This window comes from Schistocerca cancellata, chromosome 9 (assembly GCF_023864275.1).
Source record: "Schistocerca cancellata isolate TAMUIC-IGC-003103 chromosome 9, iqSchCanc2.1, whole genome shotgun sequence".
Lineage (NCBI taxonomy): Eukaryota > Metazoa > Arthropoda > Insecta > Orthoptera > Acrididae > Schistocerca > Schistocerca cancellata.
In genome coordinates this window covers 97,489,983-97,514,975 of record NC_064634.1, presented here as the reverse complement: position 1 = coordinate 97,514,975, position 24,993 = coordinate 97,489,983, and the positions used below count along the sequence as shown (strand labels likewise).

At 44.2% G+C, this 24,993-nt stretch overlaps 1 protein-coding gene across 1 annotated transcript in view; it reads left to right on the top strand.

Annotated features, from left to right (window-relative positions):
- The window catches only part of LOC126100904 (protein orai-2-like), a 125,120-nt gene that overhangs the window by 1,422 nt on the left and 98,705 nt on the right, over positions 1–24,993 (top strand). The window contains exon 2 of the mRNA XM_049911571.1: positions 24,700–24,856. Within this exon, the coding sequence (XP_049767528.1) occupies positions 24,702–24,856 (155 nt within the window). The 5' untranslated portion in view covers positions 24,700–24,701. The remainder of the gene's footprint in view (positions 1–24,699; positions 24,857–24,993) is intronic.

The following is a 24,993-nucleotide window of genomic DNA, read 5'->3' as shown; positions in this document are numbered from 1 at the left end:
TGATACGGAATACAATGAGTTTATAAGTGTGATTTCATAAATAACTTGTCAGCTTCCGGTGGGTAATGAGTAAGTAATGCTTTCAAATGTGACAATTATACGCTTCATTAATTAAAGCCCCCTGCCGAATTTTTGATACGTTTTCACTATTGGATAGACTGGCATGGATGGTTTGTGTATAAATCTTATTACGGCTACACCACACAGATCTCCAGATACCTAGTGCTCGCCAGAAGACTTTTGACACTGTTCCTCACAACCGACTTTTAGTCGGATTTCGTGCCTGTGGAGTAGCGTCTCAGATGTGCAACTGAATTCGTGGTTTCCTGTCGGAAGAGTCGCAATCCGTCCTAACTGACAGCAAGTTATCTAGTAAGAGATGTCTGGCGTTACCCATCGAAGTATTATAAGCCCTCTGCAGTTCCTGATCTACATAAGAGATTTAGGAGACGTTCTGAGCAGCCCTCTTAGATTATTTGCACATGATGCTATTACTGACCGTCTTGTAAAGTCAACAGGTAATGGAAACCAATTGCAAAATGATTTAAATTAGAAATCTGCATCGTGGGAAAAGTGTCAGCTTACTCCAAATAGCGAAAAGTGCGAAGTCATCCACATAAATACCAAATGGAATCTTCTAAATTTCGGTTACACAATAAAACACATAAATCTAAAGACTGTAAAGTAACTAAATGATTAGGGATTACAATTACGAGTAACTTAAATTGTAACGATCACAAAGACAGTGTTGTGGGAGAGGCGAGCCAAATACCGTTTTATCTGCAGAACATTTAGAAAGCGCAACAGGTCTACTAAAGAGACTGCTTACACTACGCTTGTCCGCCCTCTTCTGGAGTATTGTGTGTGGGAGAGCCACATCAGATAGGATTGACGGTCGACATCGAAAAAGTTCGAAGAAAGCAGCTCGTTTTGTACTGTATCGCGAAATAGGAGAGAGTATGCGACGGATTGATACGCGAATTAGGGTGGCAGTCATTACGCGAAGGCGTTTTTCGTTGCGGCAATCACCTACTTTCTCCTAGTGTGTGAATATTTTGTTGGCGCTCACCTACATAGGGAGAAATTATCATCGCAATAAAATAAGAGTAATAAGAGATCGCGCTGGAAGATTTAAGTGTTCGGTTTTCCCGCGCGCTTTTCGGGAGTCCAACAGTAAAGAAATAGCTTCAAAGATCGATGAACACTCTGCCAAGCACTTAATTGTGAGTTGCGGAGTGATCCTACAGATGTAGATGTACCTATACTACCACGGAGGGCGTCGCTAGTGCAACATCTTCCGTAAACATATTTAATAGTAGCTTCCCGAAAGAGCGTGTGTATTTTGGACAATCCGTGTCTTTTGGTTATTTGTTCAGTCTCGGATCCACATTAAGGAGCATTGTTGAGATATGTTGTGAGTGAAATTAAAGCCAACGGTCACTTATTAAAAAGTAATAGCTTTTAAACCACCTGTATGTTTGCTTTCGACCTTCGTAGCGTATTATCAGTCAAAGCGGCATTCTTTTTAATCTCAATTAGCAATCAGTGGCTTGTGTATTGAAGATGTGTGATAAGTGTTGTTCGGTAAAATGTAGCATTTGATTGATGTAGATGTGTACTCTATGAATCATTGCGAAGTAACCGGCACAGGGTACTTTTTATTATGAAATGTACTAAGGTTTCGTCGCGCGCCATTCGCAGATACTGCATAGGAATATTGACTACTTCTGCGCTTTTTTACGACCTGTTACTTGCCTAATTTCATCTACCCAATCTCCACGAGATAGAAATTTACAGGACTGAAAAAATATTCATGTCTGTCCTATGAGGAGGTTTTTAAACTTTTCCATGCAGTTTCTCGCATGTTTACGGCGGATTTAGTGAAGTGTGTTTCCAGTACAGTTTTTTCACTATACGAGACGCAAATTCTGATAGGCAAACAAGCCTGAGAGCATTCGCATCGTCCTTCATTGTGAATGCTCTTTGTTCCCTGTTATTCCACCTGATATGGGCCCCATATTCCTGCGTTTGGTTCCATAACCTTGAGCAGTATCGAAGAATTTGGTGTTCAAATGTTTCGTGTGAAGTCTGTAATCTCTTTCATAGACGAATAGCATTTTTCGAGCATTCTACCTATGAAACCTAACCAGACATTCCTGTACATATCTCGACACTCCAAAATAATCGTATGACTCGTTCTGTAACTGACTCATTAATCCTGTAGTTCAAGGATACCGCACTTCCAGTTTTCGTGAAGTGTCTTACTTCTGCGTTTCTCTTCATTACGAACTTGTAGACGGTCTTTTCACCACGTCGACATTTTTCTGTAAGCCCATCTTTGTACAGGTTGGTAGTGGGACTTCGGCTGCTCAGTATAAAGCGTAAAATTAAAAGCAACTTCAGCCGTGTATATATCGAATGTACTTCGTTTTTGCGAACAGTTTCGGCGTTTCACTACGCCATCTTCAGGCTCCTTCACCAACGTGTAGTAGGAAACCAACCTCATGTGCGGTCGAGCATTAGGTAACTGGTATCCGTAGACTTCTAGTTTCAACAAAGCGAGCACTTCGTTCACTAACTGAAGACTCAATTGATGAACGAATTGATCGCGCTGGAGGTGTTTTTAATTTTACATTTTAGGTCGATAGTTTGTCGAGACCTAACTCGATATTGCAGTAATTTTTACCAAATGGTTCAAATGGCTCTGAGCACTATGCGACTTAACTTCTGAGGTCATCAGTCGCCTAGAACTTAAAACTAATTAAACCTAACTAACCTAAGGACATCACACACATCCATACCCGAGGCAGGATTCGAACCTGCGACCGTAGTGGTCGCTCGATTCCAGACTGTAGCGCCTAGAACCGCACGGCCACTCCGGCCGGCAGTAATTTTTACCGCTTAGGATATCATCATAACTGCATCATCTGGAGTTAACGATAGATTGTAATTAATTCTATCCACTAAGTCATTATGTGTTACTTCAGTTTCTGTAGATAACTATCTTTCCAGGATAAAATTCTTTGTCTTCGCTGTCAAGAAATTTTCTGTTGAATCGCAGCCCCGGTTAGATAAACCAAAGGAAAGTAGATTCTTCAAAAGATGAAGACCTGTTCGATCTGGTGGAGGTTGTTTCTAATCAGATAGCACATTGTTCGATTTGTCATTGATGGTGTGTGTCCTCTTTCCACACCTTCTTAAATTCCACGGCGTAGTGTTTCTAGTAAATTCAAACTAAGTAAGTTAGATGTGTAAAGTTTGTCTGCACACGAACAATATTGTAGATTTATGAAATTCCTTGGTTACAATATTTTGTATACCATATGAAGGGCTTATTTCAATAGTGGTACAAGTTCATTTTTGTTCATATTGAGATACAGAGTCCTAAAGTTAAATGTGCGCTGAAAAGTCTGTAGTTGAGATACTAGAAATATTCAAGCATATGGCTTCTTGTTAGAGATGAACCTTTCTTTCTGTTTGTTTGGCTCATTAATTTCAGAAGCATTATAGACAGAAAAGTGGAGGTAATGAACTTGTACCTCTATTGAAATAAGCCCTTCATATGCTCTATGGACGTGCATTCGCCTCACCGTCCTTGTACAGAAAAGGAGTTCGTAGGTAACGGAATTCATTAATCTCATACTTTCTTAAAACCTGCAAATAAGGTTCTGTCTTCACAAGCCCAATTTCTCGTTGCGTCGGCTATAGATTGTAAATACAGGTTTTGTTATTTTCGTCTTATTCCTTTCAGTAAAAGGTCCGTCAAAGTTTTCGTGCTTGTTTCTCATGGGACAACCACTGAGTAACTTCAAAGCTCACGATTTCAAATTATAGACGAGTTGCGTTTATCTAGTATTCCTTCCTTTCATCACTGGGATGGTTTATCAGCCTTCATAAGACTCGAGTACAATGTTCAAGTTAACTGTTAATCTCTTGCTGTGTTAGAATACTGCACATAAAAGAAATATTTTGTATATTTGTGTTTTAACAATTCAGGGTTTCTTCAAGACTACTGTAGTTGAATACATATTATATGCGACACCAATAGTTTCACTTAGCTTTTAATTTATTGGCGTCTGTTTCAAGCCGTCTTCCACCATTCAAAACAACTGATATCACTTCTGTTTTAGCGCCACATTCTAGGGGCAGGAATGGAACTAACGACACTAGTGCTTTTTGAGGCAGCAAGAAATGGTTGCAGTTAATACGTGGTTGTCTAATTACTATACAACTGCCAAACACTTTTTGCTCTTGTGTTCTGGCTTGACGACTGCCAGAATGTATGTTGCCCTAAAAAGCTGCCCCTTTTATTTTACATCTCTGGGAATTTCAGTAAAAGTATGAATGGGACGATATGAAAATACTTCATTCACGTTATTGAAGAAAGACTGTAAACGCGCTTTCTTCTTCTTTCATTACCGGTCAATACGCAGCTGTCTCATTATGCGTGCTGTCCATCAGCCTTTGCAACACCGTGCAGCATTTCGTCGTCCACCACTTGGTAATTGCAAGTCATTGTGAGAGCGTAGGTTAACAGGTTTTTGTACTCTTAAACATTATCGGCGAGGTTTTTTTTATGACTAACGACTGACCACGCTTCGTTATCACTACCAGATATAACCACTTTCCCGGCTCGCTGTGTTAGTGAGTAAGCCTCTTGTTTCTATGCGACGCACAGACTCTGCATAGCTTAATATCTGTTACATATTCCAGCCTTTGTCTTTTCGCTTCTGATTGTTGCACGGTCACTTCCACGTCTATTTTTATGATTTTCGCCCATCTGTGCCCTCCGATCGTAAGGGTTCTCCTTTATCTTTGTCTGGATGTACTCGGCACATTATGTCCACCTCGATCACTTATTTAAAATCCTTTGTTTTCTTGATTTCCAGTTTCACTTCTGTTGAAGGTTCTCTTGCACACAATGATATACCGGTACTTACTGTCTAGTTAAATACACCACTGGCCATTAAAATTGCTACACCAAGAAGAAATGCAGATGATAAACGGGTATTCACTGGACAAATATATTATACTAGTACTGACATGTGATTACATTTTCACGCAATTTGGGTGCATAGATCCTGAGAAATCACTACCCAGAACAACTACCTTTGGCCTTAATAAAGGCCTTGATACGCCTGGGCACTGAGTCAAACAGAGCTTGCATGGCGTGTACAGCTGCCCATGCAAGTTCAACACGATACCACAGTTCATCAAGAGTAGTGACTGGCGTATTGTAACGAGCCAGTTTCTCGGCCACCATTGACCAGACGTTTTCAATTGGTGAAAGATCTGGAGAATGTGCTGGCCAAGGCAGCAGTCGGACATTTTCTGTATCCAGAAAGGCCCGTACAGCGGTCGTGCATTATCTTGCAGAAATGTAGGGTTTCGCAGGGATCGAATGAAGGGTAGAGCCACGGGTCGTAACACATCTGAAATGTAACGTCCACTGTTCAAAGTGCCGCCAATGCGAACAAGAAGTGACCGAGACGTGTAACCAATGGCAACCCATACGATCACGCCGGGTATACGCCAGTATGGAGTTGACGAATACACGCTTCGAATGTGCGTTCACCGCGATGTCGCCAAAACGGATGCGACCATCATGACGCTGTAAACAGAAACTGGATTCGTCCGAAAAAATGACGTTTTGCCATTCGTGCACCCAGGTTCGTTGTTGAGTACACCATCGCAGGTGCTCCTGTCTGTGATGCAGCGTCAAGGGTAACCGCTGCCATAGCCTCCGAGCTGATAGCCCATGCTGCTGCAAACGTCGTCGAAATGTTCGTGCAGATGGTTGTTGTCTTGCAAACGTCCCCATCTGTTCACTAAGGGATCGAGACGTGGCTGCACGATCCGTTACAGCCATGCGGATAAGATGCCTGTCATCTCGGCTGCTAATGATACGAGGCCATTGGGATCCAGCACGGCGTTCCGTATTACCCTCCTGAAGCCACTGATTCCATATTCTAGATTGGATCTCGACCAACGCGAGCAGCAATGTCGCGATACGATAAACCGCAATCGCGATAGGCTACAATCCGACCTTTATCAAAGTCGGAAACGTGACGGTACACATTTCTCCTCCTTACACGAGGCATCACAACAACGTTTCACCAGGCAACGCTGGTCAACTGCTGTTTGTGTATGAGAAATCGGTTGGAAACTTTCCTCATGTCAGGACGTTGTAGATGTCGCCACTGGCGCCAACCTTGTGTGATTGTTCTGAAAAGCTAATCATTTGCATATCACAGCACCTTCTTCCTGTCGGTTAAATTTCGCATCTGTAGGACGTCATCTTCGTGGTGTAGCAATTTTAATGGCCAGTGGTGTATTTCACGTCAGCGGTTCTTCATTCTGAAGATGTCAAAACTGATAGAAGTGAAGAAAGCCACATTATTCTGAATTAAACGTACCTATGTAACGTACCTATGTAACTGAAATAAGAGAACTCTTCACTTAAATGAAGTGTATCTTCCTCACTTTAGATGTATCCATAACTGTTGCAGCCTTTTATGTTATTCGATAAAACCCAAACGTTTTGTATTTAATTAATTAACAGTATTGAAGTGCTTCCTACGTATGTAGTGCGAAAAAGTTCCACAGCACGTTTCTGGGCCTCTGTTGACTAGGTTTATGAGTTATCCTGCTTAATCTCCGGTGGCTTAGTCGTAAGACTCATTTATAACAATATTTTATTACGTCGCTTCCCTTGTCTGCCTGTTTAGTACAAATTTTTGAAACTGATTTTAAGCTACAGATTTTAAATTTTAAATTTTAATTTTAAATTTAAATTTTAAAGTAGCTCAGAACTGGATGATAGCGCAATTGTGTGAGGTAGGAATCGCCTTCCTGCTAGGGTAGGGGGGTGCAGCTGAAAACAGGGGGACGAAGAAGCGCAGCGCAGCGCTGAGCCCCGCCTGTCCAGCTGCAGTTCCTGCACGATGACCGTGCTCAGCAGACTGCGTCACAGCCTCTACAGCCGCAGTGTGCTTAAACTACCTGCAGCAGAATGAGTCTGCCACACCTTATTCGATTTATACGTGCACCTCTGTAACACCTGAAGCAATTTCTACCCAACTGGGCATCACTTATAACCTGGAAAAAAAATTGGTGTGGCGATAAGTACCCCCAGCACATCTACAGCTAAGGGTGGGGGTGAAGAGTGGTGATATAAAAGCGTAATTCAGGGACGCCGGAACAATTTCAACCAAATTCGGTATATACGTAGCTCATTTTATTACTATTTAATAACTTGCTCTCTTGTATGTCTGTTCTGTACAAATTTTGCAACTGATTTTAAGCTAACTCTCGATGAGCTAGTACAACCTACCACTACTACTGTAATTTAGTACGTTTTTACCTAAATAGCAGAAAAACCTGTCTTTATGTTGCCACGTATAACCCTCTTACTAAATTTAGTTTAGTTTCCAAATAAAGTACAGTGTGGGAGGATAGTCCTGTTAACAGGAAAAGCTGATCAATAGAGTTACCCTTTTTATAGGATTTGACCGTGCGTGTGTCTAATGGGTAAGTAAATCAGACTATTCAATTCTTTTCCCAAGATCTTACCAGGCAATGAAACAGAAGAGTATTGGAAAAGCAGAAGTATGAATTTTGCCTGCTTTTTTGCTGCTGTTTAAGTTGCTTCCTCAAATAAATATTACTCCACTTAAACAATCTTGGTGTAGACACTGGAATTATTTGACTACTACATCCTTATACATTACGTTTTTAAAAGAAAAAAAGCCCAGCAGATAACTTCAAGGAAGCTAAATAAATTTGGCCAGGGGGGAACTTCAGAACAGCACTTTCCATAACCAATAATCTTTAATACTAAAATACTGAGATACTAAAGCACACACTTTTTATACTTAACAGTTCACTTCAAGAAAACCTCTTTCTTACTGGAATTTATTTGCAATAGCTATTACATTTTGAACTAACTCTATATAGTCATTTAACAGATTCTAGTAACTTTGCTTCCCTCTGAATTTTACGTAAGCAAACTTTTACTATAACACTTTGCAATAGTTAAGAAAACTTTTGAAACAAGAATAGTTTGACTTTATTTGTCTGTAATGTACGAAATCATGGACGTGTTATTACTCTAACTAAAATTTTCATTGCTACAGGATTTAGTCCCTCACACATATATCACATTATTTACACAAAAACAAATTAAATGGTGCCTCTTTATATTAACTTGGTACTTCATAAGTCTGTGAAACAGGATACACGGATTAATCAAACACCACGAAGGAACCCTATATACACTCCTGGAAATTGAAATAAGAACACCGTGAATTCATTGTCCCAGGAAGGGGAAACTTTATTGACACATTCCTAGGGTCAGATACATCACATGATCACACTGACAGAACCACAGGCACATAGACACAGGCAACAGAGCATGCACAATGTCGGCACTAGTACAGTATATATCCACCTTTCGCAGCAATGCAGGCTGCTATTCTGCCATGGAGACGATCGTAGAGATGCTGGATGTAGTCCTGTGGAACGGCTTGCCATGCCATTTCCACCTGGCGCCTCAGTTGGACCAGCGTTCGTGCTGGACGTGCAGACCGCGTGAGACGACGCTTCATCCAGTCCCAAACATGCTCAATGGGGGACAGATCCGGAGATCTTGCTGGCCAGGGTAGTTGACTTACACCTTCTAGAGCACGTTGGGTGGCACGGGATACATGCGGACGTGCATTGTCCTGTTGGAACAGCAAGTTCCCTTGCCGGTCTAGGAATGATAGAACGATGGGTTCGATGACGGTTTGGATGTACCGTGCACTATTCAGTGTCCCCTCGACGATCACCAGTGGTGTACGGCCAGTGTAGGAGATCGCTCCCCACACCATGATGCCGGGTGTTGGCCCTGTGTGCCTCGGTCGTATGCAGTCCTGATTGTGGCGCTCACCTGCACGGCGCCAAACACGCATACGACCATCATTGGCACCGAGGCAGAAGCGACTCTCATCGCTGAAGACGACACGTCTCCATTCGTCCCTCCATTCACGCCTGTCGCGACACCACTGGAGGCGGGCTGCACGATGTTGGGGCGTGAGCGGAAGACGGCCTAACGGTGTGCGGGACCGTAGCCCACCTTCATGGAGACGGTTGCGAATGGTCCTCGCCGATACCCCAGGAGCAACAGTGTCCCTAATTTGCTGGGAAGTGGCGGTGCGGTCCCCTACGGCACTGCGTAGGATCCTACGGTCTTGGCGTGCATCCGTGCGTCGCTGCGGTCCGGTCCCAGGTCGACGGGCACGTGCACCTTCCGCCGACCACTGGCGACAACATCGATGTACTGTGGAGACCTCACGCCCCACGTGTTGAGCAATTCGGCGGTACGTCCACCCGGCCTCCCGCATGCCCACTATACGCCCTCGCTCAAAGTCCGTCAACTGCACATACGGTTCACGTCCACGCTGTCGCGGCATGCTACCAGTGTTAAAGACTGCGATGGAGCTCCGTATGCCACGGCAAACTGGCTGACACTGACGGCGGCGGTGCACAAATGCTGCGCAGCTAGCGCCATTCGACGGCCAACACCGCGGTTCCTGGTGTGCCCGCTATGCCGTGCGTGTGATCATTGCTTGTACAGCCCTCTCGCAGTGTCCGGAGCAAGTATGGTGGGTCTGACACACCGGTGTCAATGTGTTCTTTTTTCCATTTCCAGGAGTGTAGATGTATGATTAGGATGAAATAACAGGGTGAACCAGTTTCTTTAAAGTTCAAGAATGATTATTCACTAATATAATACAGTTTATATTAATGGTTCACGCCATACAAAAGTAAATTCCTAAAATTCTGGTGGCTGTAGGCTTGGGTGTGGCGAACAATTACGAAGGCTATATTACCCACAAGTACCTTGCTGTATGGGCTCAATTTCTCTTCTTGGCGTCGTTCAATTTTACATACAGTAGTGCAACAATTCGCAGCCATTATTTGAGGAATCAGCCTCAGTTGCACAAGTTTTCTGATCTTTACCAGGTTTCGGCTAAATTAATCTGGTCTTCTTCAGAAGGCTTCTGAAGAAGGCTAGATTAATTTAGCCGAAATCTGGTAAAGGGCAGAAAACTTGTGCAACTGAGGCTGATTCCTCAAAATATCACACAGTTGCTGACGGGGCCGCAATATTCTAAAAATTCTTACTCGCAGCTATGCCGTAAGCCGTTTGCAGTCTTCATCCGAGGCATTTTTGTGCAAATTTGCAGGCAAAGCTCCTGCTGCTCCACAAGGGTGTTGCCTCAATCACTGCTGCCTAGAGATTGTTTAACTTACGTCCCACGCTTTGCTTTAGGTAGCGCGCCAATTCGCCCTTGCCACCTTTTTCACTTCCTAGAGCCACTATTGTTTCAAACAAAAGCACACTGGCTTTTACACAGCACCTATTTCTTAGATTGTTCCTAAGCGTGACCATTTCTTACAATTGTCAAATTTACATAAAAAAATGGCTCTGAGCACTATGGGACTTAACTTCTGAGGTCATCAGTCTCCTAGAACGTTACAGGCGCGAAATTTAACCGACAGGAAGAAGATGCTGTGATATGCAAATGATTAGCTTTTCAGAGCATTCACACAAGGTTGGCGCCAGTGGTGACACCTACAACGTGCTGACATGAGGAAAGTTTCCAACCGATTTCTCATACACAAACAGCAGTTGACCGGCGTTGCCTGGTGCAACGTTGTTGTGATGCCTATTGTAAGGAGGAGAAGTGCGTACCATCACGTTTCCGACGTTGATAAAGAACCAATGACTGTTAGCAGAATATGGAATCGGTGGGTCCAGGAGGGTAATACGGAACGCCGTGTTGGATCCCAACGGCCTCATATCACTAGCAGTCGAGATGACAGGCATCTTATCCGCATGGCTGTAACGGATCGTGCAGCCACCTCTCGATCGCTAAGTTAACAGATGGGGACGTTTGCAAGACAACAACCATTTGCACGAACAGTTCGACGACGTTTGCAGCAGCATGGACTATCAGCTCGGAGACCAAGACTGCAGTTACCCTTGACGCTGCATCACAGACAGGAGCGCCTGCGATGGTGTACTCAACGACGAACCTGGGTGCACGAATGGCAGAACGTCATTTTTTCGGATGAATCCAGGATCTGTTTACAGCATTACGATGGTCGCATCAGTGTTTGGCGACATCGCGGTGAACGCACATTGGAAGCGTGTATTCGTCATCGCCATACTGGCTGCCGTATCACCCGGCGTGATGGTGTGGGGTGCCATTGGTTACACGTCTTGGTCACCTCTTGTTCGCATTGACGGCACTTTGAACAGTGGAAGTTACATTTCAGATGTGTTACGACGTGTGGCTATACCCTTCATTCGATCCCTGCGAAAACCTACATTTCAGCAGGATAATGCATGACCGCATATTGCAGGTCCTGTACGGGACTTTCTGGATACAGAAAATGTTCGACTGCTCCCCGATCAGCACATGCTCCAGGTCTCTCACCAATTGAAAACGTCTGGTCAATGGTGGCCGAGCAACTGGCTCGTGACAATATGCCAGTCACTACTCTTGATGAACTGTGGTATCGGGTTAAGCTGCATGGGCAGCTGTAACTGTACACGCCATCCAAGCTCTGTTTGACTCAATTCCCAGGCGTATCAAGGCCGTTATTAAGGCCAAAGGTGGTTGTTCTAGGTACTGATTTCTCAGGATCTATGCACCCAAATTGCGCGAAAATGTAATTATATGTCAGTTCTAGTATAATATATTTGTCCAATGAATACCCTTTTATCATCTGCATTTCTTCTTGGTGTAGCAATCTTAATGGCCAGCAGCTTATATTATTATGTGCTTCTGTAATCTTGGCATTGTCGTTTTCATGACGTATTTTGAGAGATACAGGCTGTGGACCCATTGCTCAAAAGTTACACATGTTTCCTTGGGGAAAACATACGTATTTTCTGGTCATAATCACCTCTGTGTGAGCATGTTCTGTGATGTACAGCGTCATTGCGTGTCTAGAGGCCTGTATTGGGCGTAGCAGGCACATTGTCTCGTAACAGTCCTTTGCTAGTCGTACCGCTCCTCGGTTTCAAGACGGTATAAGCGCAGCACATGACTTAGTACCATCTGTATTCCCCATAGTGTATTAAGCGATTCTGAAGCAGAGAATTCTGAAATGGTTCATCTTTCTTTCTGTGAATGATTTGTTGTCACTTCTGGGGACAAGTTGCCCAGGGAGACATTTCTTATCGTTCTGCAACGCCTTTCAGCGTACCTATGAGGATGTTCCGGAGTATAATAGCGAGTGTCCTATGAGTTCACATAGTCGACCAGTCTGAACCGAGAGCTTATCAGATTAACTTAAAAAGTGAGGACGCAAATTGTCGATACTGCTTCATTCAGTAACCACCGGCAGAACAGAATGCGAGCGAGTTGATCTAGAATCTTAGGCACACGGAACGCTAGAAAATTTGTGAGGATAAAGATGCAGGTCCTTTCGGTGATGTTCAAACTCGACGATCTACAAATTGCCACTTACAGGGAACAGTGGCGTTGTCATTTTGCCGGACATATATTTGAGTGGTTTTGTTCTGGCGGTCAGATTCGTCTCCAATAGTTTTCCGATCATCTTTTTACCGGTTACTGAACGTTTTGCCGGGCCAGTTTTATTTTGGCCACGCTACAGTAGCTGGCGGAAACACAGCAGACAAGGATTGTAGCTCGTGATGAGCCAAGGGCTTGCTCTCTTATAATCAACCAAGCTTCCGAAACGGTGTTAGCAGCTCACTTAGGTCGTTTGAGAACTTTGCGATAATAGGGCTGTTACAAGTAAACGATATTTTCCAGCCTCTTAGGTGAAGAATCAACTACGCCTATATTTGTCGAATTTGTAGCACTACTACAGTGAGAATGGAACTGTGCAAACCGGCTACCTTACTAAATGTAACGACACATCTGTCACTTTCCTACGCGGCAGTCCACCACAGTTATTGAGAACACTTTTGTCTTATTCGGGGGAGCGGGGGAGCACTGTTAAATGCTGATTCGGCATTCCCGGTTCTGTCATGTCATTTGTTTAACTTAGAAATAGTAGTTCTAGAGCAAATGTCATCCTGTTATTTTAATTATATGGATCCCAGAGTTAAATTTTTTTCCTGTATTTCCTAAGGTTTGATAATCATCAGACTGGTGGAGGGAGGAACTGCGCATCCTCTGAGCACTACAGAACGTTCAGTGGTAATAATAAAATGTTTGGCAGTTTGTTAGATTAACAGGGAAATGGCCCGTTCGGATGCACTTACGAAAATAATGGAATGGGATAGCAACACACCAAGCGTTTTACTACGTTATCATATGCTGCTTGTAGCTCAAAAATGACTAAATAACCGGTAATGCGAACCACTTACCAAATTTTTACCTCTTTTTTATCACTATTTCCCAAGGTCGGTCACTGTAGCTGATTCTCATTAATGTCCCCGAATAAAAAGTACGCCTAGGTAGTCAGCTTCCTCCTGCGTCAGCACTGTTACTCTGCAGTTCCGTAGAACATTCTTGATATGACCGTTCCGATTTAAGTCGTTGGTAACTGTAATTCCTACGTGCTTAGTCGAATTGACAACCTCTAAATTTATATAATTTATAGTGTAACACATTTTATGTTCTTGTCTAAATCATTTTTACTTCGTTTTGAAATTCTGTTGATTCACTAGGCAGCGGTAAGATCTGCAAACAATATAAGAGGGCTGCTTAGAATGTTTTCTACATCATTCTCACTGTATTCATTTGCCAAGAGAAGACGAATCACTTGACTTAATCGTTCCGGAGCACAGTTGGACACAGAGCTATGCAGATTCAAGATAACAATAGAACAAAGAGAAAGAATCCGACAGTAGCCGATTACATTTGTAATGAACATCTCGAGTACGTCACATCGTTTACATATTTAGAACTGTTTGTTACTAAAGAATACAATAGAAGAACAACGGATTGCCTTAAGAGAGGAAATAGTGCAGTCAGCACACGATCAGGTGGGTAAAAAGACAAACCTTAGAATAAATCTTTGTATGACACAAGAGATATTGGATAAAATGGGCGAAAAGAAATGAAGAAGGCAACAGGAATTACAGATGTCTAAAAACTGAGATTGATTTGAAGTGTAAAGGAAAAATAAGGAATGACTAGAGGAAAAAACGTAGTAGAAGAACGCATGGCTACAGTTTTGTGGCGGCGTTCGTAGCGACAAACACTTCGCTGTAGAAACGGCTTACGAAGTCACCGCCACACTTTTAATAGCGGGCCGACCGGTCCGCTGGAACAGTGAACAGAAAGATGAAAACCCAAACACTCTGATTAAATAAAAGTCGGTACTTATCTTTATTAACGAAGATACAGAAACACAGTAGTGAACTCCGTGTCTACAGAAATCTGTCTAGTTCGAATCGGAGCGGCTAGGTCAGCGTCGGCTGACGACAAACAACAACTCTGCTGCGATGAACACACAACTGACTAGCAAGTACACATATCGGTGGCGAGTATACAACTGAGCGGCGAATACAGAACTGTCCTAGCCCTCGCGACTCCAGCGCTTAAGAAGCCAGAAGCCAGCGGTGGCGCGCGCAGACTTGCGGCGATTTCCTGTATCGCTGGCGCTGCTTATGCGGACGGCGTCCGGACTTTGATGCTGCCAACCTTTTGGCAGCGGGCTCGGTTGGCATTACTGGCTAGGATATAACATACAGGAAAATTAAAGAGACAGATAACAAGCAAAAATGAGAAAGCTGAAAAATGGCAGAACTATTCAGAAAGGCTATAAAAGGGAAACGAACTTAGACAATGTTACAGAAAGCGAAGAAGTAGAAGACGAAGATGAAATGGCAGCTATGACGCTGTGCGAATAAATTTGACAGAGCACCAAAGACCTAAGTGGAAACAAGGTCACTGTAGCGTACGATGTCTCCTGAAGGTTAATGAGGTCCTCGGCAGAGCCAGGCATGACAAAACTGTTCCACCTGGGGTGCAAGATATGAGACAGGCGAAAAGCCCCCACACTTCAAAAAGAATGTAGTAATTCTTATTCCAATGAAGGCAGTTGGTGACAGGTGAGAATATTACCTACCAGTTTAATAGATCAAGTTATAAAATTCTGACACCAAGTATTTGCAGAGGAACGGAAAAAACTTGTAAGAGGGACGTTCTGAAAGTAAGTGTTGTCACTGTTTTTCACATGGTAAGTTTATTGCAAATACATTATGGCGTTATGAACTATACACCTTGCACTATTTTTCGACATAGCCGCCACCGAGATTGAGATATTTGTCGTAGCATGCAAACAGTTTGAAGACAGCAATCTGGTAAAACAGGGCGCCCTACTATGCAAGGGATTGTCGCACAGCCTGCTCCACATCAGCATTTGTTTGGGAGTGACGTGTTGAAAGTACGCCTTTCAGTGTAGGGAACAGGTGAACATCCTCTGAACCTGTAACACCAGCGACCAACCACTTGACAGGACATGACCTGTTCACCATACGTTCATGGATGACAGAGACATTCGTACCAGATAACACCACACATTTCCACTGGCGGCCTGTGTACTCGAGTAATGTCGGCACTCCAGTCTACTGCTACTCTCTCTTCTTTGGCGCTCTGCGCATGCGTCATTCCTCCTCCGCTGACGCCCTTTCCATCGTTGAACCAGCAATGGGTGTGGATTCATATGGCATTTGTTTCTGTCGCCTGGTGCACGATCTTTTCTTTCAGAAACAATGACGAAACTTACTTTCGGAAAGTCCCTCGTGGAAGATCAATTTGGGTTCCAGAGAAACATAAAGCGAGGCAGTACTGACTCTACGACTTATCTTGGACGACAGATGAAAAAAGGCAGACTTACTTGTATAGCATCCGTAGAGTTAGAGAAATCGTTTGATCTTGTTGACCAACGCACACTTTTTGAAATTCTGAAGGTAGCAGGGATAAAACGAGAGGTGACCTACAACTTGTACAGAAACCAGTCGGCAGTATTAAGAGTCGAAAGACACGATAGGGAAGCAGTATTTGAGAAAGGAATGAGACAGGATTATAGCTCCCCAGATGTTGTACAAATTGTGTACTGAACAAGCATAGCAAAGAGAAGACTGCAAAGGAAATTAAAGTTCAGGAAAAATAAATGAGAACTTTAAGCTTTGATGAAGAGATTTTAATTCTGTCAGAGACTTCAAAGGACTTGAACGCAATGGCTAATGTTTTGGAAAGAGGTTATAAGATGAACATCAGCAAAAGTGACAAATATATGGGATCCATGTAACCATTGCTAATGACACCGGCCCGCCTGGCGAGGGAGAAGCGCGCTTGGTGATGGTGTAGCACAGTTTTATGCTGTTTATCATATGCCCATGCTTGCTGATTGCGGAAATTGGTAATACCATCTCGTGTGAACTATTCTCCACCTGTGAAAAATACTATAGCTGGAAAGTTTGGACCTATAGCACACTGATGCAGGAACCATAGGCAGAACGTAACTCATGCAGGGTAATGTACTGGCGGCAGAACAGGTACACGTCGCAAATGATAAGGAAACAACTGTTGCTCTTGCAATAGTCTCGGGACGGTCGTTTGAGGAACAGTCTCTTGCAACGCTAATGTTTGTATGCTGACAGGAAGATACGTGTCCACAGAATCCAGAATCTCCTCCTCGACGTCTGGAGTTCTAGAACGTGGTCGCATGCCTCTCAAGAGAGAGGACGTAAACTTTCCTTGAGGACAGAGTCGACGATGGAGACATTCAAATGTCTTCCGGTCTGGACATCTTTGCGGTAGATCTCTCTCCTGGTAGAAACGCCGCCCAGCAGTTCCATCCGTCGTAACACACATGAAACGCACTGCTCACAAATCTTGAGTTGAGTATTTGTCGAACCTTCAACACAGAACTTAATACACACATCGATTCGGAACTAATTGTCCTATTAATATCTTCTGTCACGGCAAGCACCCGCGGGAAGAAAAAAGTTCCGGTGACTACCCTGTTTTGAAGGCCTTAACTCGGAAACCCAGTATTTGGGGGACACATGTTGTAATGAACTTTTTTTATCGTCTACATGTAGGGAACACGTACCAAAAATTAAGCCAGCTATTTTTGAAACGACCTGTATAATGTAGGTCTTGGTAGGCCCGGTGTGAAGTCGTGACAGTGCTGACGAATGTTATTGTCACAGTCGCTTTCCCCGACGTGTGACGACCTGTCATTAGCAGTCTCCCCACGTGTGACAATAATCTCTAGACTTGAAGGGAAAGGGGGGGGGGGAATCGTTCAGAATAATTGCAGGAGGCGAGTCAGGCAGTGGTTGGCGTTGTGTTCCACATAGGCGGCTAGCCGCCGCGCCGTCTGTCTGTTTTCGGGCACCTGAAGAAGTCGGCCAAGGTTAGAAACGTATAGGACAGCGTAGACCGATATATATACCCCTCTCACCCGTCTCAGTAACTTGTTTGTTTTCTGTCAGTCTGATAGAGGAGGCCGCGTCATTCGACTAGCTGTCAGCGGGTATCATTACACACATGCGCGTCGTTGGAACTGGACAGAGCTACTGTGTGTGTGTGTGTGTGTGTGTGTACCTGAGAAACATGCCAAAGGCACTCATTCAAACTGCCACGGAAACGTTGAGCAATACCACCGTTAAAGATCGTCTTTCCTGCCATTATGCTTCTCAAGTCGTCAAAGGAAACTCCCTGGGCAGACAATGAGGGACAGTAAACAAACGGCGGACGGTAGACTCCATTAACAAACGATTCCCGCCTTGGAACCTGTCCATTATAAGAGGAGAAAGGAAGTCTGAAGACGTGTCTCGGAAGAGTAAAGAATACAATTTTGTGTATCATGACACGTATCCATTTCAAAACGAAGAGTATAAGCGGGAAAAAATCTTTTGATGAAGTGTCTTGAAAATTTGAGTAGGTATTTAATGAATACTTTCTTTTATGTGTTTAACGATTGCTGGAGAACTAGTTCAGAGAAAAACCTTATGAAAAAAGGATCAGATTCTGACAGCCCATTGAGAGAGTGTGGTTTCGTACAGTTACAGTAAAAACATGGCAGAATTGTTTATTTGATATTAATTTCATACGTTTTGTCTATATAACGTGTGCATATTTCCGAAAAGTGTCATGTCAGAACTCCATAAGACTCCTACTAAAGAAGCTACCATCTGCCAAAGACATAACAAATCGATTGAAACTTCCTGGCAGACTAAAACTGTGTCCCGGACCGAGACTCGAACTCAGGACCTTTGCCTTTCGCGGGCAACTGCTCTTTGCACGCGAGAGACAAAGATCCTGAGTTCGAGTCTCGGTCCGGCACACAGTTTTAATCTGCCAGGAAGTTTCATATCAGCGCACACTCCGCTGCAGAGTGAAAATCTCATTCTGGAAACAAATCGATTCTTCGTCGACAGAGTCGATACAATAGGAGCGAGTCGAACCTAGATGAACACTTTCCGAGTTTACTAACAGTGCGTTACAGGCGATGGTTTGGCATTATCTCCGTTCAGTCAGCACCTATGGGTTAGTATGAATATAATGTGGCTACCGGTAACAGTAGCTGTTTTCTCTCTTTTTTCCGAGTGTAACCTCACGTCGCACATAGTAAAACTACCAACTTTCCGGTTTGAACAGTCCTTGACCCTGTTGGAGGCTGCCTGCAGTAGCGACAGAAACATCGGAAGGTTCATCACATATGACGCTGTCACATATACGGAACAATTTTATTGAAATGGTCACCAAACACGTAAGCCGACGCTCTTACAATTCCTGTGTTACTTAGGGTAAGTCTGTGAGAGCTGGACCACTGGGTGAATGGTTCAAATTGCTCTAAGCACTATAGGACTTAACATCTGAGCTCCTCAGTCCCCTAGACTTAGAACTACTTAAACCTAACTAATCTAAGGACATCACACACATCCATGCCCAAGGCATGATTCGAACCTGCGACCGTAGCAGCCGCGTGGTTCCGGACTGAAGCGCCTAGAACCGCTCGGGCACAGCGGCCGGCCCACTGGGTGAGATTGACCAGTGGCGTATTTCAGGAATGCGGCGCTGGACAGCAGCTCGTGCTACTTGTGAGGAAGGTCTTCTGTGAGCAAGCGTGGTGCAAAAGCGTTGCTGTTATTTTAGTACTAATACTGCAGAAAAAAATCACATTCTCTGTTCTGGTAAACGGAAAAATTTATTCGTGTAGTTACATAGTTATATCATTAAGGCTTAGTTTGCACAATATAGACGCAGTTTTATCACCGCAAGGTTGACAAATATGCAGGAATGAAGCTGATCTAAGATGGCTGTCGATGTCGCTACCGGTTGAGTGCCCAAACTCCTCGAGATCGCTACCTGCGGACAGAAGTCGGGGTTGTCCATCTCTCCCTGACAGTCGGGAGACATGGACCAGTGTTAGTTCACAGATATGGACCACGTGTCTTAATGTGGGTGTGACAGACCGCAATTAAATTTAGCTTCAAGGCATGACCCACTGAATACGGCCGCAGTTCCAGATTATGCTTATTTGTCGGAAGATATGTCTTTGCCAACAAATGGAAGAGCAGAAACTCACACACATGCTAACCAACAGCTTCAAAGCTCGTCAAAACGCCCAGTGATCGCAAGCACATCAAAAGTAAATAGTTACCTGTACAAGTCAAATTTCTTCACTGACACGACTTTGGACTTGAGTCCTTCTAAATCAAAATATCCAAGATCACTACTTAAAAACTGACTACTCCTAAACCAACATAGACCAAAACTTTTGGAAGAAATATCACCTATTCCTTATATTGATAAACCATGAATTTTAACAGGAAGGCAGCAACTGTCTCTAGTAATCTGTATCTATTGTTTTCGACTAAAATATTTTATGGTAAAATTCTGCATTCACTACAACGTATTCCAAATAAAAATGTTTAATTGGCAACGGCCTTGCCGCAGTGGCTACACGGGTTCCCGTGAGATCACCGAAGTTAAGAGCTGTCGGTCGGATGGTCCCACTTGTGGCCTGAAGACGGAGTGCTTTTTTTCTTCATGTACAACAATTTTTATATGGACTTTCTCTCTCTCCATACACGAATCTATGTCAAACATACCTGTGGGTCGAGTTGCTGCTCTGCGCCGGGCAGAAGGAGGTGCGACAGGGTATTTGGAGGCTTCTCTCACGTCAGAGTAGTTGCCCTACCCTGCGTTTAGCCGACCGTCTCGCTATGAATGGCTGCGTTAAGCACACGACACAGGAACCAACTTTAGAGAGGAATACAGCGGGTAAATATTGTCAGATGGAGAACTGTGACACACGAGGCTCGCTTGCTGCCGGTAAACGCTAAGGTTCAAAATGGTTCAAATGGTTCTGAGCACTATGGGACTCAACTGCTGAGGTCATTAGTCCCCTAGAACTTAGAACGGAAATACGGAAGCGTCCGATCCGGCCCGTCTGCTTTGACCCATCACGTCACAAATATGGCGAAAACGACCATAAACCACGATTCCAATATGTCGCATATAAAGTCGTTACGTACATATTATGAGGACGAAAATACATCGAAAAACAAACACACACACGTTCCACAAAAAGCCTAATGACACTAACGGGACAAGCGCGGGAAATACGGGTTTTTTGGGTGGGGACAAACTAAATATAAACAAATTTAGACACCCACCCCCATACAAAACCACGCAAGACGCTGAAAAAAACGGACATCACAAAACTCCCCAAATACCACTAAACACAATATCATCGAACACTTCCCTTGACCTATATAGCACAACAGCAGCTCCCGATCTCATAAATTAGGACCTAACACTTCCCTTGACTTATATAGCTCAAAAACATCTCCCGATACCAATACCAACATTCACAGCCACACATTGGGATCGAAGACTTCCCTTGACCTGTTATCCTTACGACATCTCCACATACAGCCGTCCATGCTCCGAGACGCCGGAACTTAAAGTAAGCCTCATTTCTTCACGACATACTGAACACTTCACGACTTCATCCAAAAATCCGAATAGTTGAAGAAATTTTACTAGAGACAACGCACTGTCCCCCATCATAGCCGCCAACCGAAAACTATTGGCCCTGTCAGTCGTATCCATACCTACCAAAGACATAAAAAAAGCAGTTTACCAAAATTCACACACAACGCCACACTCACGAACTAAACCATAAACCTCACCTAACACACCACAAGAGAGCACCACCGATCGCATCAAAACGACACCTACAAACATGCCACTCTCACAAACTAAATTCCGCGCCGTCGTGACGTCACACACCACAACAGCCTTACGTCACGGGTCAAAGCCGACGGGTGGGATCGGACGCTTCGGTCGACCCCTTAGAACTAGTTAAACCTAACTAACCTAAGGACATCACAAACATCCATGCCCGAGGCAGGATTCGAACCAGCGACCGTAGCGGTCTTGCGGTTCCAGACTGCAGCGCCTTTAACCGCACGGCCACTTCGGCCGGCAAACGCTAAGGACAGCGGAGGATGCTGCGGTATAGGTTTACGGCTCGTCAGCGCCGAGAAGAACAGAGACGGAACAGTGGCACTGGTGGAGAGGGGTGTGGGAAGGAAGAGGCCACGTCAAGGAACAGTTCTGCCAAATGATAGAGAAAATCCTCTGAAAAACAAGCTGAAGGATCTGACTCTGTGCCTTGCGATTTCATTTTATCATGTCTGCTGTGTGTTAAGTGGGAGTGTCACAGTAACATATTCTACATAAGTTTGTATGACATTCTATACAGACAAACCGCCAGAGGTAAAAAAAGTTAAAAAACACCCAAATTTTGTGCTGAAGAAAAAAAGTAGGTCCAACTCTCCTTGACAACCTGTTAACCCGAAAATTCTTTAAGTGAAGCCGTGAGGTTTGATCATAGCTCTTATCTGGAATAAGACCAGACGAACCGCTGAAGGATTAAATATTAACGACGCTGAGTGCTTCACCCAGCAGAACGTGGCAGAAGGTCTTCGGCGGTGACACAATCGCGCGTCAGATAAATTACATGTCACTCTTGCATAAGCCGCCAACAGCACGTTATCTGTGGTCGACAAATATCGCCGACCACTATAATTCCACAATAACCGCTAACAGTACATTAATGACCTGCTAGAGCTGAAAGCCATACAAACAAGTTTCTTTCTATTTCGATATATATGTCCAGTTTTATGAAAATCATTTTGCATACACATCGCATACGACGAGTAGTTTCCGTGCATCTCCTACCACGCTTAGTACGCCGAGATGTTCACCTCAAACATTTCATTTATTGTTTTTACATCAGGGACAGTGATGGAAATACGGAAGAAGGGTATCGCGCTATGCGAGAAAGTAGCAAACAGAAAACCATACGTCAGAGGGTGGCAAAACCCTTTCGTCCGGAGCTGAACGAAAACTTCATCTTCAATGTGGCGAGTATATTCGGTACAGGTATACGAATTTAGTAGATAATTGTAAAACAGTGCCACAGTGTATAAGAATCATTACGTTCGAAACTGAATTAAAAGCGTCGTCTTGCGAATCGCAACTACACTCCGCATAGGTGCGTTCGCCCAGGGTGATCTGTCCGAGAGAGACTGAGCCCCCTTCAGTATCCACTGCGGCCGGACCACCACAAGGTACCTGAAAACCTCTGCAGCGTACTGTATAGTATTTCAAAACAAAAAGTACTTTTTCGAAATCTTTTTGCAAGAAAGAAATCTAACATTGTGTGTGATGTGGCAACACTGCAGGGTAAAGAGTCTACTGAAGTTCTATTGCGCAGCTCACAGACACATTCTACAGCTTGCTGTTGCAACTAACAGTGAGGGCTGACGTAGCGTTCGTATTCGAAAATGACTTTAATCAGTTTCAAAATGCTTATTGTTTGATGTTTTCCTGTGTCTGGTTAATTCGTGCTGAACATGAACTGATACTTACTATTACACCACCCGTTACTTTTCGTGATTTTTAAAGATATTTGGTTGCATGTCTGGATAAACAGACATTCTTTGCTACGGTATTTATGAATTTCATCTTGCACATGCTTCCTCACACACTGTCAGCTTTCCAATTCATAGCCTCTCTTTCTTCCACCTGCGTTCTCACACTCACTTTCTTTTCCACCTGCCGACAGCCGTCCTCTACAAGCCTCCTACACCTCCCTCTCCTCCTCCTTCTGTCTGTTCATCTCTTCATATTTAATTGTATTGCCATCCATCTGTATGTTTTATACTTCTTATATAGCATATTTTATTGTGTTTTTATGTATATCTTTGTTTAAACATTTGTAAGAAGTATAAAATGATGTGCATTGCCATACGCTAAATAAATAAATAAATCTCTTCGTAGCCCCCTCTCTCTATCCACCCCCCTTCCCTCTAATCGTCTTTGCCTCTACACACTCTCTGTCCATCTCTTCCAACACCCCCCCCCCCTTGTCTCTCTCTCTCCTTCTTCTCCTCCTCCTCCTCCTCCTCGTCTCTGCCTGTCTCCTTCTTCCCCTCTCTCTGTCCATCTCCTACTCCCCCTCTCTCTGTCCATCCCATCATGCCCTTCTTTCTCTGTCCACCGCCTACTCCACCATCCTCCCTCTCTCTCTCCACCTCATCCTCCATCACTGTTCATCTCCTCTTCACTTTTCTCCTTGTCTGTCAATCTCATCCTATCCATTACCTCCTCCCCTCTCTGTCTCTGCGTTCCTCCCTGCTCTGCCCATCCCCTATCCCCTGCACCCCCCCTCTACATATGTCTCCTCTCTCCTCCTTCCCCCTCTCTCTGTACATCTCCTCTGCCATCTCCAACCATCCCCTCCTGCCAACCCTCTCTCAGCCTCTCTATCCATCTCCTCCTGTCCCTTCTATGTGTTCACACCCTCTTCTATCCATCTCAACCATCACCCAGTTGTGCAAACGATACTACTGCAACACAGCTTACCGAGCGGGGTAGCACAGTGGTTAGCACATTTGACTCGCATTCGGGAGAACGATACTTCAAACCCGTATCGGGCCATCCTGACTTAGGTTTTCAGTGATTTCCCTAAATCGCTTGAGGTAAGTGCCAGGACGGTTCATTCAAAAGGGTACGTACCCTTTCCTTCTCCATCCTGCCCTAATCCCAGCTTGTGCTCCATCTCTAATGACATAATTGTCCACAGTACGTTAAACACTAATCTCCCTCCTCATCCAACACAACGTTCCTCTCCTGCAGGGCAGCCTAGACATCAGGGGCTGGAAAATCGTTCTCTGCCCCTGACTTGAGGCTGCCCTGGAAATCAGATCGATAAGGCAGGCCATTTCTACAGTAGGGACTAAGAAACACTTTTTTGCACATGTTTCCGCACCAATAATTCTGTAACTCGTGAAGTTTGCTGTTTGTGTGCCATATTTGGTAGAAATAGGTACATTGGTTTGGAAAAATATCCGACATACATACACATGTTATACAATCATTCAATGAAAAGTTAGGACCTGCTTTAGTTTCTAGATAAAATGCTTGTATGTGTGCCAGCAATGAAAAATAAATATCTGGAGTTCTTAGAGCCAAGTTAGGCCATTGAAACAGGAAACTGGTGTTCGCCCATACACTCTGTTTGTGAGATACACAGGTAAATCGTGCGTGGAGACGGGGAACTGTGTTATTTTGAGGTTCCCTTTCGCCTTTGAAGTGGCCTAACTACTGCTGCCACTGGCTGCTGTTGCAGAGATGCCCTCACCCCGAGAATCTCCGCCAGAGGAGGCGGCCACCCCCGCGTGCAGTGACTGTGCCACGCCCCCGCCAGAGGCGGACGCCGACCCAGACGACGGGCGTCTCTTCAATGCCACCGCCCGAAATGCCAGGGGCGCCCCTGACAACCACAGGTAAGTCTAGCTACTGGCCAGTACAGAGGGAGAAATTCACATTATCCTTTTCATGTACGAAATCAGCTATAGCGGTCAATCGATGAATTTTAAAATTTTTCTGGCGACGTTTCGGCATTGCAGCCGTTCGTTCTTCA